General features: G+C 33.3%; 2 protein-coding genes and 1 long non-coding RNA gene across 4 annotated transcripts in view; 2 read left to right on the plus strand and 1 right to left on the minus strand.

The window, feature by feature from the left end:
• Positions 1–14523, plus strand: LOC143229944 (CUB and sushi domain-containing protein 3-like). Its single transcript, XM_076462828.1, has 13 exons — positions 1–172; positions 963–1145; positions 3331–3543; positions 4490–4585; positions 4709–4834; positions 5405–5692; positions 5841–5972; positions 8229–8405; positions 10082–10261; positions 10518–10697; positions 12174–12779; positions 12968–13049; positions 13384–14523. The coding sequence occupies exons 1-13, from the start codon at positions 97–99 to the stop codon at positions 13652–13654; spliced, it is 2610 nt and encodes an 869-aa protein (XP_076318943.1). The 5' UTR covers positions 1–96; the 3' UTR covers positions 13655–14523.
• On the minus strand, positions 10520–20236 carry LOC143229959 (uncharacterized). The gene is made up of 3 exons (XR_013016136.1): positions 20098–20236; positions 12543–12755; positions 10520–10650 (listed from the first exon to the last, which is right to left on the minus strand). It is a non-coding gene; the product is annotated as an uncharacterized LOC143229959 (long non-coding RNA).
• LOC143229946 (uncharacterized) overlaps positions 19549–20393 on the plus strand; it is a 41277-nt gene continuing 40432 nt past the window's right edge. The window contains exon 1 of one of the 2 annotated variants that reach the window (XM_076462830.1): positions 19549–19714. In XM_076462830.1, the coding sequence (XP_076318945.1) occupies positions 19630–19714 (85 nt within the window). In that variant the 5' untranslated portion in view covers positions 19549–19629. The remainder of the gene's footprint in view (positions 19715–20393) is intronic. The other variant, XM_076462831.1, reaches the window with a different exon arrangement.

A 20393-nucleotide genomic window follows, 5' to 3' on the forward strand; every position in this document is an offset into this window, starting at 1 on the left:
ATTCTCATTCAGAGATTTTATGTGAGAAGTTGTATAAGGTTTCTTTCGTTCAAGGGCAAGGTGAAAAACAGTAGACATTAAAAAACTAAGTGGAATATGGCGTTTTTACAGACGACATTTATTCACGTCCTTACTGTCGTCGTTTTCCTAGCTGACCACAAACAGTTAGTTGGTGAGTTGTTAAAAACCATTGTTATAACTAAAATATGTAGAAAAGTAAGAATGAGATAAAACTTTGTTTAATTGTTGAATTTTACTTAAAACAACATTTTGACCAATTTCAAAGTTCGTTATATTTTTTATTAGCATTTCATATATTTAACACTATAAATATTTCGGCAAATAAAACTTGATTTAATGAACGAAAATTTTTACGAATATATTGTGTATCTGAAAATATGTACAACATATTTGAAATTCAGTAACCTCGTCAGGTAGCGCTACTGTTTCTTGTCGTTCTTACTCTTTAATCCCTAAGACTTTCATTGAAACATCATATATATTTATAAAACTATACTGATAAGTAAAAACAAGACTTTTAAATGACATATGCTCAGAAAAAAGATGCTAATACCATAAAATTTAATATGAATAATTAATTTCTCAACAAGAGACTAGATTTGTGTAATTTTAAAAGTATATCGATATAAGTTGGTAATTGACGATCACGCACGTTTCATTGGTAGTGTTTTAACATCATTTGTTTTTGTAGTTCGTTTTGTAAGGGTTATTATTATATGATAAGTGTTTCATTCTGCTATCAATTATTTCGCTAGCTTTTGTTATGTATTTTTATAGTCAAGTGTTTAGTCTCGAATCAGTGATTCTGCGTCCTCTATCAAAATTATTTCTATGCTCTATTATTTTGCGAAGATTAGTTATCATACGAACATGAAATTATGCATTGTTATTACAATGAGTTTGTAACGTAACAATATCTTAAACCATTGCCAATTGAACAGCGTCGGCTATCTGCGGGTATCCCGGTTCTCCGGCTCATGCAACCGTCCGGTTCAGTAGCGAACAAATTTCACCGGGCACAATCGCTACATACTTCTGTGACCAAGGTTTCGAGTTGCTCGGCCAACCACGCCGAATATGTAACAACAATGGCACGTGGACCCCTACTGGCATCCCGTTTTGTGGTAAGTAGTTGTGTGTTTTTTTTAACTCGAATTCTGTCGTTACCATGGTAACTTTAGTCTTATGAACAATGAGCAAATTAGGTTAATGTTGTTTTTTCATTGTTCCTCATTTAAATGAACATCTTTAGTGAAAGAAAGAAATAATCCATTGTTCTATAGTCCTTCCTCAAAGGTTGTTGTTTCATCGTCTATGGGTCACATGTCTTTAACACATATTTAAGCGAAGCCCCCCGACAGTTTGGGGATATTTGATCTGTCTTTCATTCCTTAACCAGCTAAGAAGGATCACCTGCTCATTTTAACAGGGTAAAAATGTGTCACAATCCTCTGAATTTTTATTTACGTGTTTACTAAGAATAAGTCTTTACATAACTATAGAGATGTACAAGAATGATTAAAGCAAACAATGACTGGTTTTATAAACGTGATGTATAACGTCCAAGTTAGTTTCCCGTTTATGTTCACTGATGTGTTGATGAAATGTATGTACATAAAATCCGTGTTGTTGCCTCAGTTCACTAACACAGCTGGGAAAGGAACCCCCACCGGTTATACGCTGCCTTTATTTGTTTGTCTTAGTTTTACAAATTTTGTAACGTGAATTCTTGTAAAATTTTAGCTTGACTCTTTCTTCAGATACTTGTTAAAGTTTTGAGCATGAATACAGTATTTTCCTCTTCATAGTTTATTTGTAATAATAAAATATTTGATGTTTTGTTACTTCTTCCCTTATCGTGCACGTCTAATAGCATTGTCCACCAGCTTCGTAGTTCCGGTTTCTTACCTCTGACAGTCACAATGTCATTGGCCCGAAAAACCACCTTCACGTGTTACGTTCTAGTTAGGCTTAGAATGCGTGAAACAAGGTTCCGGCTCACTGGCGTCATCTAGTGCAGAATGATAATACAAGCATTTTTAGGTCAAGCAAAGCTATGATAATGCGGAATATATGGATATTACACAACGAAACAAGTAGTAACGTAGCTATATCAGAACCATCCACCCCTGTAGTAAACATACGGATATTACACAACGTAACTGTATTAGAACCACCCTACCATCCACCAGAGGAATACACCAATTCATAAGTATTCCTTTGGTCATTTAACAGATTTGTGCTGTGGTCCATACTGTGAACCATAAAAAAAAAAAAAAAAATTATGGATTAATATAATAACGATAACAAGATATAAAAAACTTAATAATTTAAAAACCTGAAATATGTAAAAAAAATAAGGAAACAGCTGTAGATACTGTAGACATTATTTACTAAAACTACAAACCACTGTTTTGGTTCCTCCTAGAAATGAAACATAAAACATTGCTTTATACATGCCTTCATGACTTTTAAATTAGATGCTTTACGAATGTGTATGAGAAAATTTAATATGTAATGATATATTTTTAATCCCTTCGTTTGAAACATAATAGGCGTTAGTTCCTTGAAGATATCGATTGTATAATAATGTACAAACCATTGGATGTTCTACAGTCATGTAATGTTTGTCTGTTATTGGCTGGTAATTCCTGATTGTGGTTTGTTTGTTTTTTGAAGCAATAAATATTTGTAAGAAAGCTAGCTTAATGGGGTTATGATAACATGATTTACACTAGAATTATGTTTTAACTTATGTAAAATGTGGAAGAAACGAACAGGCGTTTCAATACCTCTAATTTGACCTTTACAGATCCTTATTTTGTATTCTACGTTTGTTTTTAGGCTAGCAAGTAAATTATAACTACAAATGGGACGTTTTGAACGGATTTTGTGAGTCTAACATCTGCAATTTTTTGTGCATTTTTATATACGTACAGCTTTAACGCTTACTACTAAAGTTTTTAAAGTGTTTGAACTGAATCTTTACTGTTTAAGGTGCACGAACGTTCTATTAGGGTTTTATGGAGTTATTTGTGATCGAAAAAGTTCAAGAAAAGAATATTGTATTAGTTAATTAAGGTATTTCTTTCTTGGATAGAAACATCATTTGTGACGAAATTGAAATAATTCGCTACAATTTTAGGCTTAGTGCTTGGTATGCCACGATCGAAAGAAACGTCCAACAAAATATTATGATAGTTAAAAACTTTTAACATTGAATATTATAATATGAGCTACTAAAGAGATACAGAACCACCTCATTTACGATAAAGATGATTTTAATTAATGTGAGAATGTATTTTCCAGTTCTTAACGTCGCTGCCGGAAAAGCACCAATGCAATCTTCCGTTGCTGGAAGAGGTATGTCAGAGAAGGCTGTTGACGGCAGTACAAGCACTTTTTTCGACTTTCGAACTTGTACCATGACGAAGAGAGAGAAAGATCCCTGGTGGTATGTAAATTTGCTGGAGGTCTACGTGATTCAGCTGGTACGAGTAGATTTTGGAATGGCCTGTTGTTGTGAGTATCCGCTTCCTTTACTCCAGGTTATTTGTGAAATAAAAACTGTTTGTACTGACATATTGCTTCCATATTCCAAAGAAGAGTAATTGTTACGTCGTTTAACAGAGCAGGCAGTTGAAGGCTACGACCATATTAGTATCATAAAGGATTAAGGTGGATCCGACACCTACCCTGGGGCTGTAGTTGGGTTGTTTTTTTTAGCATGTTATCCATTTTTTAGAAAACTTCAATGAAAGTTGGTCGGGTGTGGCCTACTAATTAGCATGATAGGTTTTCGATACATGGCTTGCGGCTCTTCCCGAAGAAAAAACACGCTTTACATTGTTGGTACATTATATAAGGGTTACGGTCAAATGTATATTATAAGGGTTACGGTCAGATGTATATTATAAGGGTTACGGTCAAATGTATATTATAAGGGTTACGGTCAGATGTATATTATAAGGGTTACGGTCAAATGTATATTATAAGGGTTACGGTCAGATGTATATTCGAATGAAGTTGTCATAACAGAATTGGCGACAAGTACTGTTCTCCCTACCTCACGGTTTTGCCCCCCGCTAGTACAGCGGTAAGTCTCCGGATTTACAATGCGAAAATCAGGGGTTCGATTCCCCTCGGTGGGCTCAGCAGATAGCCCGATGTGGCTTTGCTGTAAGAAAAACACACAAACACACGCTTCACGGTTTCACCTAAAGACAACAATATTTTCTGTTACATAACTCTTGTTTCAGATATCTTTGTTAATTAATGAGATATTCCGAAACAAACCCCCCCCCCCCCAGACAGGTACATATGGCATCTTTAACAGCTTAAGTGAAACGTAATTAAAATAAGGTAAATATGTAAAAAACCCAAATATTACTAGAGTTCTGAGTGTTCTTATCGTAATAAGGCCCCTACACTTTATAACAATATTATAATATTTTTATTTTATTAACAGCAAGCGGTCAAGAAGTAACCGTTGTCGTGCGTGTGGGCAATAATCGACCTGATCTTGGTGTGAACCCTATTTGCAACAAATTTACGGGTTTTATTGGTAAGTTTCACATTTGTCATGTGAGCGAAATTTATTTACATTTTATCTATTCTAATTTTTGTCATGCAGTTTATTACTTATGATTCATGGTAGTTTAACAATAATAAAATAACTTTTTTTCAGAGGAGGGTCGTCCACTTTATGTTCCTTGTGTAACTTCCATTCCTGGTGCGTTCGTGAGTGTTCACCTAGAAACGCCAAGTCAACAGACGCTGTCGATTTGTGAAGTTTTAGTGTATTCGGACAGAGGTAAGGCCTAGTTTTTTTCGTTAAACATAATTTGTTACCAATATAATGTTATATTTTGTCGTTTCGATATACTGTTAAGATCTTTGACAGTTGAAGTTCTATTGTAATTTCACTTCTGACACCAATATTGTAACGCTGTTTTTCCATTGGCGAGTTCTTTTAAATTATGCACATAAATCACAAAAGTTACTTTGTTTCTTCATTAACGATTTTAAAAAACTTTTGCACTGTTAAACTTGTAGTCCTCTTTTAGATATGACTCTGTATCACACTAACGTAATAAATACCTTTAATTGTACCACTTCATATCTAAAAATGAAAACATACTTATTTGCTCTACCAGTTAGAAAAACTCTACTATCTATTAAACTATCTTTGTGCTTCGGTCAGCCTCATATTTACATGAAAACTATTTTATTAAACGTTTTTATCTTAACATCATTACAACTTGCAGCTCCCTCTAACCAACGTATTATAACATTAAAAATACCTTTTAAAGATATTATGTTAACCCCTAGTCAAAGCGAAGTAATTAGTTCAACTTAATTAAACGTACTGTTTGTTTTAAAGCACTTCCTATTGAGAGATGCCCGTCATTCAGGGACCAGCCATTAGGAAGCACTTCAACTTACAGTGGAAAATGTTATATTTTTTATGACAACCAACCAAAGAATTTCACGCAAGCACGTGAGTTTTGTCAAGTTCGTGGAGGGTCCCTCGTCGACGAGACAAGTCCGGCCCTGCAGGGATTTCTGAGCTGGGAAATGTATCGTCGGCACCGAAATCGTCCGACAACGAAGTTCTGGATGGGTGCTGTCCGAGATCCAAAAGAACCGAAGAACTGGAAATGGATTAACGGTAAGTTGTGAGGTGGCTGCTGATCCATCTTTATTAACTAGTTTAATGTAACTCGTCTTAGTTGATAACTTGCCTTGCATATCAAGTGAATTTTTGGACTGTTTCGTGTTATTTCCTTTAGTTCATTATGTTCTGAATCGCTTTTCAGGCAATGACGTCACTATATCTTTCTGGAATCTTCCTGCAACAAATCAGAATTGTTCGGCATACGATGGAAGTAGAGGCTGGCTTTGGTCAGACACAGATTGTAATGCGAACTATAATTTTATTTGTCAACACAGTGAGTTACTATTAGATATATTGTTAATATAAGTTATAATTGTAAGACTTGTGTAAATTTTCCTGTCATAGAGAATTAGTTAGAACTCAACATTTCTTCGTTGTTTTTATTGTACTGTTATCTTTAAATAAATCATATAATTTAAGTTTAATAGAATAAATGGATTCACTGTAATTTTACTCCTGTCTGATAAACTTGCTTGAACTGAGCAATTTTTGATCATCTCGAATTCCATAAATATTTTCATTTCACATCATGATCAAATATCTCTACAGTGAACATGTAATATACAGTAGCTGCATAGAAATTTAACATTTGGAAAAATTTATATTATTTAAGTAGACAAAACATCTCAGGACAAAGTTAGGTGACGTTTACTGTATAGGTGAGAATGTAATGATGATAAGTGGACAAAACATCTCAGGACAAAGTTAGGTGACGCTTACTGTATAGGTGAGAATGTAATGATGATAAGTGGACAAAACATCTCAGGACAAAGTTAGGTGACGTTTACTGTATAGGTGAGAATGTAATGATGATAAGTGGACAAAACATCTCAGGACAAAGTTAGGTGACGCTTACTGTATAGGTGAGAATGTAATGATGATAAGTGGACAAAACATCTCAGGACAAAGTTAGGTGACGTTTACTGTATAGGTGAGAATGTAATGATGATAAGTGGACAAAACATCTCAGGACAAAGTTAGGTGACGTTTACTGTATAGGTGAGAATGTAATGATGATAAGTGGACAAAACATCTCAGGACAAAGTTAGGTGGCGTTTACTGTATAGGTGAGAATGTAATGATGATAAGTGGACAAAACATCTCAGGACAAAGTTAGGTGACGCTTACTGTATAGGTGAGAATGTAATGATGATAAGTGGACAAAACATCTCAGGACAAAGTTAGGTGACGCTTACTGTATAGGTGAGAATGTAATGATGATAAGTGGACAAAACATCTCAGGACAAAGTTAGGTGACGTTTACTGTATAGGTGAGAATGTAATGATGATAAGTGGACAAAACATCTCAGGACAAAGTTAGGTGGCGTTTACTGTATAGGTGAGAATGTAATGATGATAAGTGGACAAAACATCTCAGGACAAAGTTAGGTGGCGCTTACTGTATAGGTGAGAATGTAATGATGATAAGTGGACAAAACATCTCAGGACAAAGTTAGGTGACGCTTACTGTATAGGTGAGAATGTAATGATGATAAGTAGACAAAACATCTCAGGACAAAGTTTGGTGACGCTTACTGTATAGGTGAGAATGTAATGATGATAAGTGGACAAAACATCTCAGGACAAAGTTAGGTGACGCTTACTGTATAGGTGAGAATGTAATGATGATAAGTGGACAAAACATCTCAGGACAAAGTTAGGTGACGTTTACTGTATAGGTGAGAATGTAATGATGATAAGTAGACAAAACATCTCAGGACAAAGTTAGGTGACGTTTACTGTATAGGTGAGAATGTAATGATGATAAGTGGACAAAACATCTCAGGACAAAGTTAGGTGACGCTTACTGTATAGGTGAGAATGTAATGATGATAAGTGGACAAAACATCTCAGGACAAAGTTAGGTGACGCTTACTGTATAGGTGAGAATGTAATGATGATAAGTAGACAAAACATCTCAGGACAAAGTTAGGTGACGCTTACTGTATAGGTGAGAATGTAATGATGATAAGTGGACAAAACATCTCAGGACAAAGTTAGGTGACGCTTACTGTATAGGTGAGAATGTAATGATGATAAGTAGACAAAACATCTCAGGACAAAGTTAGGTGGCGTTTACTGTATAGGTGAGAATGTAATGATGATAAGTGGACAAAACATCTCAGGACAAAGTTAGGTGGCGCTTACTGTATAGGTGAGAATGTAATGATGATAAGTGGACAAAACATCTCAGGACAAAGTTAGGTGACGCTTACTGTATAGGTGAGAATGTAATGATGATAAGTGGACAAAACATCTCAGGACAAAGTTAGGTGACGTTTACTGTATAGGTGAGAATGTAATGATGATAAGTAGACAAAACATCTCAGGACAAAGTTAGGTGACGCTTACTGTATAGGTGAGAATGTAATGATGATAAGTGGACAAAACATCTCAGGACAAAGTTAGGTGGCGCTTACTGTATAGGTGAGAATGTAATGATGATAAGTGGACAAAACATCTCAGGACAAAGTTAGGTGACGCTTACTGTATAGGTGAGAATGTAATGAGGAGATTTATCTTCTAACAGAGCCACAGGCGTGTGGACAACCTGAGAGACCACCCAACTCTACCCTAAATTTACCAAGTCTGACAGTGGGAAGCGTGGTGGAGTATGCATGTGACCCAGGCCATCTGTTGGTGGGGCCCAATACTAGAACTTGTCTTGCCAGCAGTTTCTTCAGTCAGTTTCCACCAAGTTGTCGATGTAAGTGTTTATAAAAACTTATTACACAGGTTTTCATAAGTATGAACTAGTGATTCTTATTACACAGATTTTCATAAGTATGAACTAGTGATTCTTATTGCACAGATTTTCATAAGTATGAACTAGTGATTCTTATTACACAGATTTTCATAAGTATGAACTAGTGATTCTTATTACACAGGTTTTCATAAGTATGAACTAGTGATTCTTATTACACAGATTTTCATAAGTATGAGCTAGTGATTCTTATTACACAGGTTTTCATAAGTATGAACTAGTGATTCTTATTACACAGATTTTCATAAGTATAAGCTAGTGATTCTTATTACACAGATTTTCATAAGTATGAACTAGTGATTCTTATTACACAGGTTTTCATAAGTCTAAGCTAGTGATTCTTATTACACAGATTTTCATAAGTATGAACTAGTGATTCTTATTACACAGGTTTTCATAAGTATGAACTAGTGATTCTTATTACACAGATTTTCATAAGTATAAGCTAGTGATTCTTATTACACAGATTTTCATAAGTATAAGCTAGTGATTCTTATTACACAGATTTTCATAAGTATGAACTAGTGATTCTTATTACACAGGTTTTCATAAGTCTAAGCTAGTGATTCTTATTACACAGGTTTTCATAAGTATGAACTAGTGATTCTTATTACACAGGTTTTCATAAGTATGAGCTAGTGATTCTTATTACACAGATTTTCATAAGTATGAGCTAGTGATTTAACAGAATATTTATATTTAAGTAAATGGTGTTACGTATTATAATTTATTTTTGATGAATTTCTAATTTATTGTGTTACGTGTTGCAATTTTCAATAGCCCGAAACTGAGTTAAATTGTGATTTTGATTTAGAAGTTCATTAAATGTTGAAATGTATCAAATTGATACTTGTCAACATTATTGGTAAACAATTTTCTTTTGTAATACGAATACATTTTAATACACAAACAATAATACAATTTACAATAATAACGGCTATTATCAATAGTTATTACAAATAAGGATTTACATACAAATAGTTTACAAACTTACAGATAATACTAAACCTTTTTGGTCTGGAACTTCCTCGAGATGTTATCGTAGGTTCACGATGAGCGAATTAATTCCGAGTTAACGTAGATACAGCTACCTCTGTATTCTTTGCTGGTCTCATGTTGTTTACAAGCTGATTTTTTACAGCAGACGTTTATAAAGTTCGAAATCTATAAAACGTTCCTGGCCAAATATCTGTAGTTTTCCAATTAATAAGTGTTCACAGTTATAGCTTTTGAGATTTATAGTATACAAATTATGGCAAACCAACAAAATATATTGTTTCCGCGTGTTGCGATGGCTACCTTTTATCATTAGGCTACATTCTCGAAATTTCCGATGGCATTAATACTAGTCACTAGTCATTAATAGGTGTCACTAATCATTAATAGCAGTCACTAGTGTTTACATATTTACATACACACATTGTTGAGAATTTTCTACAAATTTAAGGAATAGGTGGGAATTTCGCAATATACAGTATAAGTTACATGCGTTTCTAAATGTATATTTAGGTAAAACAAACATCAATCTTAAAATAAATATAGTAATGAACCTGTCACAATGGCTAGTTTCTAAAGTTATGGTAACACGTTCAATTGTTAATCTATCTTGATATGGCTAGACTTGGAGTGTGGTCCACCTGCAAGTATTCCAAATGGAGGTTATGAACTATCCAATGGGACTCGATATTATCTGAGTTCAGTCCAGTACTTCTGCAACAAAGGATTCAAACTTATAGGAAGAAGTTTACTAACTTGTGATGTAGATAGTAAGTGGAATGGGCCTCCTCCTACGTGCAGAGGTAAGTCGTGATGAAAACTGTTCTATATTTAATGTTTAAAAATACTTTTACAGGAAAACTCACCAAAGTGTTTTCCATGGTTTTTATTATAACTTGAATAAATATTTTTATCTCTACAAAGGAAAGAAAGGTTATAAGTTTAACCATGTATATACAAGTTTTCTATCTCCATAGTGTCTTTATTTTTAAAAGATTAAATGTCTTTTACCCCCAACAACCTTAGTTTTCTAATACTGTCAATATTTTTATTTTTCAGAGATTCAATGTCCTCTACCTCCAACAATCCTAAATGGACAGGTTACATTACCAAGAAACTCCACTATTGCTCACACTGTGGTCCAGTATTCCTGTATTACTGGATATAGCCTCACTGGAAATGACAGTCTTGTCTGTAATGAAGAAGGAGAATGGAAAGGAGATATACCAGCATGTGTTGGTAAGTTTCTAAATGTTATCACAAACATTTATTTGTGTGTAACATTTCTTCTTAGAAGGAGATATACCAGCATGTGTTGGTAAGTTTCTAAATGTTATGACAAACATTTACTTGTGTGTGTAACATTTCTTCTGAGAAGGAGATATACCAGCATGTGTTGGTAAGTTTCTAAATGTTATCACAAACATTTACTTCTGTGTAACATTTCTTCTGAGAAGGAGATATACCAGCATGTGTTGGTAAGTTTCTAAATGTTATCACAAACATTTACTTGTGTGTGTAACATTTCTTCTGAGAAGGAGATAAACCAGCATGTGTTGGTAAGTTTCTAAATGTTATCACAAACATTTACTTGTGTGTAACATTTCTTCTTAGAAGGAGATATACCAGCATGTGTTGGTAAGTTTCTAAATGTTATGACAAACATTTACTTGTGTGTGTAACATTTCTTCTGAGAAGGAGATATACCAGCATGTGTTGGTAAGTTTCTAAATGTTATTACAAACATTTACTTGTGTGTAACATTTCTTCTGAGAAGGAGATATACCAGCATGTGTTGGTAAGTTTCTAAATGTTATCACAAACATTTACTTGTGTGTAACATTTCTTCTTAGAAGGAGATATACCAGCATGTGTTGGTAAGTTTCTAAATGTTATCACAAACATTTACTTGTGTGTAACATTTCTTCTTAGAAGGAGATATACCATCATGTGTTGGTAAGTTTCTAAATATTATCACAAACATTTACTTGTGTGTGTAACATTTCTTCTGAGAAGGAGATATACCAGCATGTGTTGGTAAGTTTCTAAATGTTATCACAAACATTTACTTGTGTGTGTAACATTTCTTCTGAGAAGGAGATATACCAGCATGTGTTGGTAAGTTTCTAAATGTTATCACAAACATTTACTTGTGTGTGTAACATTTCTTCTGAGAAGGAGATATACCAGCATGTGTTGGTAAGTTTCTAAATGTTATCACAAACATTTACTTGTGTGTGTAACATTTTTCTGAGAAGGAGATATACCAGCATGTGTTGGTAAGTTTCTAAATGTTATCACAAACATTTACTTGTGTGTGTAACATTTCTTCTGAGAAGGAGATATACCAGCATGTGTTGGTAAGTTTCTAAATGTTATCACAAACATTTACTTGTGTGTGTAACATTTTTTCTGAGAAGGAGATATACTAGCATGTGTTGGTAAGTTTCTAAATGTTATCACAAACATTTACTTGTGTGTGTAACATTTTTTCTGAGAAGGAGATATACCAGCATGTGTTGGTAAGTTTCTAAATGTTATCACAAACATTTACTTGTGTGTGTAACATTTCTTCTGAGAAGGAGATATACCAGCATGTGTTGGGAAGTTTCTAAATATTAACACAAACATTTACTTGTGTGTGTAACATTTCTTCTTATAAGCTTTTTCATTGTGATATTACAATACTTCTTTTCTTTTTATTGTTCTCATTAGCTGAAACGACTAGAGAAGAAATTAATGTAAGGATTTCTACATTAGAGGACAGTACCTTACTCCCCAGTACCAAAGTATTAACTGATACAGTAACAATGCATACTGATGATGCAATTCCTCTTCTAGAACCAAGTACTACTAACACCAATGTAGTGACCACTACAAAGGAATCTAGTACAAATGTAATGACCACTACAGAAGAACCTAGTACAAATGTAATGACCACTACAGAAGAATCTAGTACAAATGTAATGACCACTACAGAAGAATCTAGTACACATGTAATGACCACTACACAGGAATCTAGTACACATGTAATGACCACTACACTGGAATCCAGGACCTATAGACCAACATCTACAGACTTACCAGGTATTTTGTCCACAACAGAGTTTTCCACTTCTCCAGAAACCAAGATGTCTTACCATCACATCATTCCATCTACGGTACATTCCACTTTTCTTCAGAACACTAAACTGCCAGGTTTCACTTTAGATTCTCGGATAAATGAAATCACTGATTGGGATGACACCGGAGAAACTTCCACCACTGTATTGGGAAAATTAGGTCAACATGTGGATCCTGGAAAAGCAACATTAAATACAGGTTTGTTTGAGACATTACTAGATGAAACGTTTTCTAAAAGTAATATATTGTACTCTATGGATCTACAATCTGATTTCTTATGTTTGTGTAAAAACATTACTTGTGTACACATGGAGATAGGAAGTTAAATATAAAAACTGAGTCATTACATGGTTAAACGTCTAATGCTCATTTGTTTGTTTTTTCAGGAGGTTATATCGCTCTTGGTGTTTTTGGTGGATTTATTTTGCTGATTGCACTGACTGCCATCTTTATAATTACTGTTAGAAAGTAAGTTACATTGTTAGATTGTTTATAATGTTTTCAATTTGTTTTGCTTTTTATTTTACCTCCTCCCCCACTAGTGTCTCGGTAGCAAGTGTGAAGACCTTTAATGCTATAAACCATGTTATGATAGTTGTGGTGGGCAGAGCACATATAGCCCATAGCGTAGCTTAGTAACAAACAAACAAAAATTTTGATGTTAACTAAACGTTTTTTTTTTCTAACTTTTAATTGCTTACCTGTTGTAAACACTCAGTGATGTTGGACACTTGGCCAACTTCTCAGTATGAAACTTTCAGGCAATTTTTCCTGCATCGTGTTTTTTTGTTCCATATATCAGGTTACGAGACAGGCCTGTAACTTCTCGTTCTATGGATAGTCTTGCAAGCTCGACCTTTAGTAGCAACAATGGTGACCATGACTTAAACAGGTATTACCAGCGTGCTTGGGACAACCTGAGATATGGTATGAAGACCTCGACTTCACCCTCAACAAAGTCTGAGAAGTCCTTTCCACAACAACAAGGTCAACACCATCAAGTTTTGTCCCGCCAAGAAACTCTGGACAATCCAAACGTCCCGGGTCGAGGCAGAGGTAGTTTTGAGGAGTAGAAAATGCAGGTAGACAAAGAATGGGCACAAAGAATATAAGATGTTTGGATCCTCCAGTCCGTAAAGAATATAAGATGTTTGGATCCTCCAGTCCGTAAAGAATATAAGATGTTTGGATCCTCCAGTCCGTAAAGAACCTGATATTTCTGTTTTAGTCATTATATATATTTATACATTGATATTTTCCGTTACTACCTCAGTCACAATGTTAAACTTTCACCCTCTTTGTTCTGTCTTGTGTATATATATATATTCATTTATTTATAAATGATAGATTCAAATAATTACGTGTGCTTTTTTTTTTTTCGTTTGGAGTTTTCATTTTTCCAGATGCTGAATTACAAGTTATTAGATTAGTCTTAAGTTTGATACAACATATTTAATTACTGGAATTTGTATGAAAAACGTTCTATCTTCACGACCAGTTATTCGATGTTTAGTTCATCGAAAATGACTGAAACGCTGGCGTTCTGCACAGGTCTTCGTATTTAATGTACAGAAATTACGCTCAAGTGGAAAAGATGCCAAAGTTTCCAGTTTTTGTGTATATAACAGTTTATGTTTCAGGTCTCTAGACGTATAATGATAGTCATTTTGTGAAGTAGACATCTTACTGAAACCACGTAGAAGTTTCTCAGTACTAGAGTATTTTTCTCAGTTTATTTAACGTTTTATCCCAGTTTTGGACAAGTGATTTAGGAGTTTCGTATTGTAAACAATATTTTACGTTAGTAATTTTTGGAGAAGTAAAATGCATGTTTTCGTCCCAAATTGTTGCGTCCAACATGGTGTATGAAACACGATATTTGTTCTGGTGGATTTACGTTTGTACATATTTCTACTTACAATAAAGGTTCTCTGTCCAGAAAATGTTGTACGAATGCATGTAATAAACATCTGTCCTCCCAGTTTACTATAAACAGCTGTTTTATTAATTGTCTTCAAATTAAAAGCATGTAAGAATTTCCTCCGTGTTGACAGAGCTGTATTGTTTATTAACTGGTATTACGTTAGACACAAGAGCTTTAGGAAACGAGTGAATTATATGAACAACAGGTAACCCAAGGGTTTAGTTTGTTAATTTAAAAATTAGAGAAAGTATGAAAATAGTGATTAGTTAAGAAAACTTAACAACACCTTTTAATGGTAAACATAATCAGTAGTTTTACAAACTGCAGTTTATAACAAAGTATCGAGGTTCGATACACGCAGTGGAACACAAAACACATTATCGATGCATTACGTCACAGAATAACGTTTTCTGTTATCGAAATAACAAACTAACTTAAAAATGACATTTCGCACTTCCACTAATAATGAGAACGATTTTGAACAACCATAGCGAAAGAAAATCGTTCACGTAAAGAAATGTTACGTCACAGTCTACTGACCTGCATACTTTCAAACGATTGCTGGGGCAGGAGAAACAGGAAAAAAAACGTGTGCACGTGGGAAAGACGATATATCCTGTTGAGATGTTCGAGCATTAAATCCTTAGTTTAAGATCGTAGTAAACCCCAACTATGTTTTCATTGAGGTATTAATTAATGTTATATGATAATGTGGACTACAAGAAATGGATTAGACTGTTATAAATGATATTGAAGTTATAATTCTAACACAGATGTATCCGAAAAGTTAGGTGACTTTGGCTGCCAGATATCAGTAGAAAGTTAGTGAAATCATAATTGTTATTTAAAAAAGCGTAATATTATTGTTTTATTTACTTTTAGTAATTGGTAGGAAGGTTAATCTTATGGTTGTCTTTTTACAAACTTTATACACAGCTACCAAATATACACAATAACCGGAGATTCGTGGATCTGGTACGTGGTTGATGTGAAGTTCAAACGAAGAAGTGAACACTTGGTTTACGAAATAAGGTGAAATAAAAGTTGAGAGGAATATTATATTATTTAGTTAATTCAATGAGTTATATTAATAATAAACTATAGTTAAAGATATATAAAATAATTCAATAAAATAGAAATTAGAACTTTTAAAGGAACAATACTGGCATCACTAAACCAGACTAAGAATTATGTTTAAAAATCAGAAAAGAACGTGATTGAAAGCAGCATCAGGAATGCACCTTATTTCTGTAGCTAATGAATCTGAAAACTGTAATATGATCCATGTCACAGTGGCAGACTAATCCTGCTAAAAAACCTAAAACTTCGGAAACAAGTATAGATTATAAAGGAATACAACATCAGATACAATAATACGTAGACGATACGAGCTGTGGCAACAAATAGAAATATTTAAACATTTTTGTTTGGGGACATAACAGCATAACAAACACAACAAGGAAGTAAGTGAAATAATCAGAATACGAGACCTAACTTTTTAAAACTCAGGCACACACTAATTGACCATTTTATTATGATAACGGCCACATTTGCATGGCAGAGGTCTAAAATTTCTGGAATGTGTCTTGTTTGATTGAATTTAGTTTCCGAAAATTCTGGAATGTTACTTGATTGCTATATTAAAATACGATAATAAGGGAAGTGCCATGTATTAATTTTCTTTTGGTTTTATTACCCATGAAATTAAAATAAAAGTGAGACAGTTAGAAATATCGTCAAATTTCGTCCTATCATCCAATACAGCTTTATGGACATTTTCTTTCTTAACATTCATGTGGGTACTTCACATGTGTTTAATAATGTCCCTGTAAAACCTTTCATTAAACCTCTACTTTCATGACCACACCATCGCTGCCAAAGGCGTTGGGTTCTTAAAGAGACTGAAAGTAAAGGTTCTTGATTTTATATTGTAACTTGATGGACACGGGTTACAGTAATGTCAATATTTTATTACTGATGAGGCATCAGTACCATTCGGATCGTTACTACTGTTACTCCAGTTAATTTAAACTAGGGAGTCTAGGTGTGGCTACAAACTTGAATAGGTGTAGCACTAAGTTTGTGCCCAGTTTGGAGATTGTTAGATCATACAACTTAGTGTCACGTGATATTTCCTGATAACAATGTGAGATTGAGTTTCTAAAAATCCCAGGTCATTGTTCAATGTTGTCATTTATCATGAACTTTGAGCAATTATATCAAACTTCATGATGAAAAATGTTGACAAGCTAGACATCAAGTAAAGAAGCATCTCTCCAACTTTATCTTCATCGTGTCTCTCGTTAAGTAAAAGCAGATGTCTTTGATCTGGGTTTAGGCATTGGTGGCTTAAAGTTGGGGCTACTTTAGAAACGGTCATCCAACTTCAACTCGCGCAACAAGTTATCTGTAGTAATAGAACAATAATTACACCTTAGTACAGAGGTGATAAAACGATCAGATATCATTAAAGAATCATGAATGGTGTTAGCACTCAGTGACGAAGTACGACATTTAGTGAGGGCTTGGTTGTCGGATATTCTACATGGGTTCTGTGTAATCTTACGTATAGAAAACGGTAGGACACGTTGATACTATCACAAACTGATGAATGTGTTGATGTGAAGAAAAACACCTATTTACTGAAGGATTGTATGACAAAGTAGGCCTACGACTGGCTTAAGTGATCATTAAAAACTATATGACGAAGTAGGCCTAGGGTTGCATTCAGTTCTCTGGAGACTGTATGACTTTAGTGTCGTGATGTTTGAAATGTCTAACACAAACGTCACTGTTGGGGGAGAATGGAGCTTATATAGAGTGCAATGGGAGTGGTTTTATCTATGTGAGTACTTTACCACAATATTATTATAGTTTAACGTTCATAGTACAATATTATTAAAATTTAGGTTCGTATTGTATATTGTTAATAGCTTATGTTATTAATGTTTAATTTCCAATTGTACGCTGTAAACGTATAGATTCCTACTGTATGTTATTAATATCTAAGTTCCTATTGTATATTATTCATATTTAGGTCCTTACGGTATACTATTAATGTTTAGGTTCTTATTCTATATTATTAATAATCATGTTTCTATTGTATATTATTCATATTTAGGTCCTTACGGTATACTATTAATGTTTAGGTTCTTATTCTATATTATTAATAATCATGTTTCTATTGTATATTATTCATATTTAGGTCCTTACGGTATACTATTAATGTTTAGGTTTTTATTCTATGTTATTAATAATCATGTTCCTATTGTATATTATTCATATTTAGGTCCTTACGGTATACTATTAATGTTTAGGTTTTTATTCTATGTTATTAATAATCATGTTCCTATTATATATTATTCATATTTAGGTCCTTACGGTATACTATTAATGTTTAGGTTCTTATTCTATGTTATTAATAATCATGTTTCTATTGTATATTATTCATATTTAGGTCCCTGTGGTATATTGTTAATGTTTAGGTTCTTATTGTATGTTATTAATAATCATGTTTCTATTGTATATTATTCATACTTAGGTCCTTACGGTATACTATTAATGTTTAGGTTCTTATTCTGTATTATTAATAATCATGTTTCTATTGTATATTATTCATATTTAGGTCCTTACTGTATACTATTAATGTTTAGGTTCTTATTCTGTGTTATTAATAATCATGTTTCTATTGTATATTATTCATATTTAGGTCCTTACGGTATACTATTAATGTTTAGGTTTTTATTCTATGTTATTAATAATCATGTTCCTATTATATATTATTCATATTTAGGTCCTTACGGTATACTATTAATGTTTAGGTTCTTATTCTATGTTATTAATAATCATGTTTCTATTGTATATTATTCATATTTAGGTCCCTGTGGTATATTGTTAATGTTTAGGTTCTTATTGTATGTTATTAATAATCATGTTTCTATTGTATATTATTCATACTTAGGTCCTTACGGTATACTATTAATGTTTAGGTTCTTATTCTGTATTATTAATAATCATGTTTCTATTGTATATTATTCATATTTAGGTCCTTACTGTATACTATTAATGTTTAGGTTCTTATTCTATGTTATTAATAATCATGTTTCTATTGTATATTATTCATATTTAGGTCCTTACGGTATACTATTAATGTTTAGGTTCTTATTCTATATTATTAATAATCATGTTCCTATTATATATTATTCATATTTAGGTCCTTACGGTATACTATTAATGTTTAGGTTCTTATTCTGTGTTATTAATAATCATGTTTCTATTGTATATTATTCATATTTAGGTCCCTGTGGTATATTGTTAATGTTTAGGTTCGTAATTCGTGTTTAGTATTCTACTAGACATTATCTATCTAAAAGTAAATATGTTAAAATTTAGTACCAACAATATTAAGATATATAAATATGTAATCTGGTGTACAACATTGAACGCATAATTAGTTGACAGAACTAATCTTAAGAGTTTATTTATAGTCAGGAATATAGAAGACGTGGACTGTGTTTAAAAGATTATTGTAACATAAAAGGATAGTTTGTTTGTTCATTCTTAAGCACAAAGTTATACCATGGGCTATCTGTGATATGTATACAGTAAGTATCAAAACTAACTTTTTAAAACTTTGGACTTATTGCTAGACTAGTGATAACTAATAGGATCAAACCAACATGATATTAGTGACGTAACGAGCTATAATTCTTTTGTTTTGAAATTTCGTAGAAAGTTTCTCGAGAGCTATCTGGGCTAGCTGTCCCTAATATAGAAGTGTTAGACAAATTGTCAACACCACCCACCACCAACTCATCCATTATTCTTTAACTCAAAACAAAAGTGGGATTTCTTGTCGCATTAAACACCCCCACTGGTGACACTACTCCAACTCTCGACCCGCAGTTTGCGAGTCAAACGTCCTAACTATCAGGATCAAACATGTCATAAGTACTAACTAATTTCAAAATCTGCTGTTACTTCGTTTTTCTCTACGAGATGGCGCAACGTAAACATAAGATTATGTTTTCTTTTGAACAATAATAACCTTTGCTAGAAATAAGGGATACGCATGACAACGAAGCTCTACACAGAGAGTCAAATATAATAGTAGTATAACTAATAATGACACCTATGTTGAAGGGTCTAGTTGTTATGTATTTGTCACTCCTTTTATCATCGCTTGAGAATAGATCGGTCAGGGGTCAGGGTAAGTAACTTATGTATCTTATATTATGGCTTTCTTTATCCAGTATTCACTGTATCAAACACACTAACCTGCAGACCCTGAGCAACAAATCGAAGCTAGAATCAAGATGGTTATATTTATCAATTGATATCAGTCTAAGATGTGTATATTTTATTTATTCTATCTTTTTAATATGTCAGGTATCTTCAGTGAAACGTAGTGGAGTTTAGAATGATAACGTTTTCGTCAACGAATGGTCGAATATTTGGTTTCAGAAATATAACAGGAAATAAAATATACAGCGAAAGCTGACGTTAGTTTGAAAATATCGCGTCATATAAGGAGATTGAAGTTGTAAAATAAAAACCTCACAAACTGATATCTGGTAACAAAATAAAACTTACTTTTTGTTGTGCAGGCAGCCAGTCTTCTGACAGCTAGTGAACCTCGTTTAAAACCATTTTCACTTTAGGTGCTAATTAGAGAGCTATAGGAAACACATACACAGATGTGTGTGTGTGACATAAATATATGTTGTTGTTGTTTTTTGTCTGGGTGGTCATAAAATGGCTGTTTGTAATGACATCATATACTAGCGTCGTCTATTAAAGTCACTGAGGCAACGTAACATTAAGATGTCGTTATTAGTTCAATTGTAGTATGACCTAAAAGGGAATTTAATCTGTATCCAACATAACAG

Source organism: Tachypleus tridentatus, chromosome 10 (assembly GCF_004210375.1).
Source record: "Tachypleus tridentatus isolate NWPU-2018 chromosome 10, ASM421037v1, whole genome shotgun sequence".
In the NCBI taxonomy this organism is placed as follows: Eukaryota; Metazoa; Arthropoda; class Merostomata; order Xiphosura; family Limulidae; genus Tachypleus; species Tachypleus tridentatus.

Excerpts from the sequence above, each read along its gene's own strand:
- LOC143229944 (XM_076462828.1), top strand. The coding sequence starts at position 97 with ATGGCGTTTTTACAGACGACATTTATTCACGTCCTTACTGTCGTCGTT. Across the intron at positions 1,146-3,330 it reads TACTGGCATCCCGTTTTGTG|TTCTTAACGTCGCTGCCGGA; the intron begins GTAAGTAGTTGT and ends TGTATTTTCCAG. Across the intron at positions 13,050-13,383 it reads TTTATAATTACTGTTAGAAA|GTTACGAGACAGGCCTGTAA; the intron begins GTAAGTTACATT and ends TCCATATATCAG.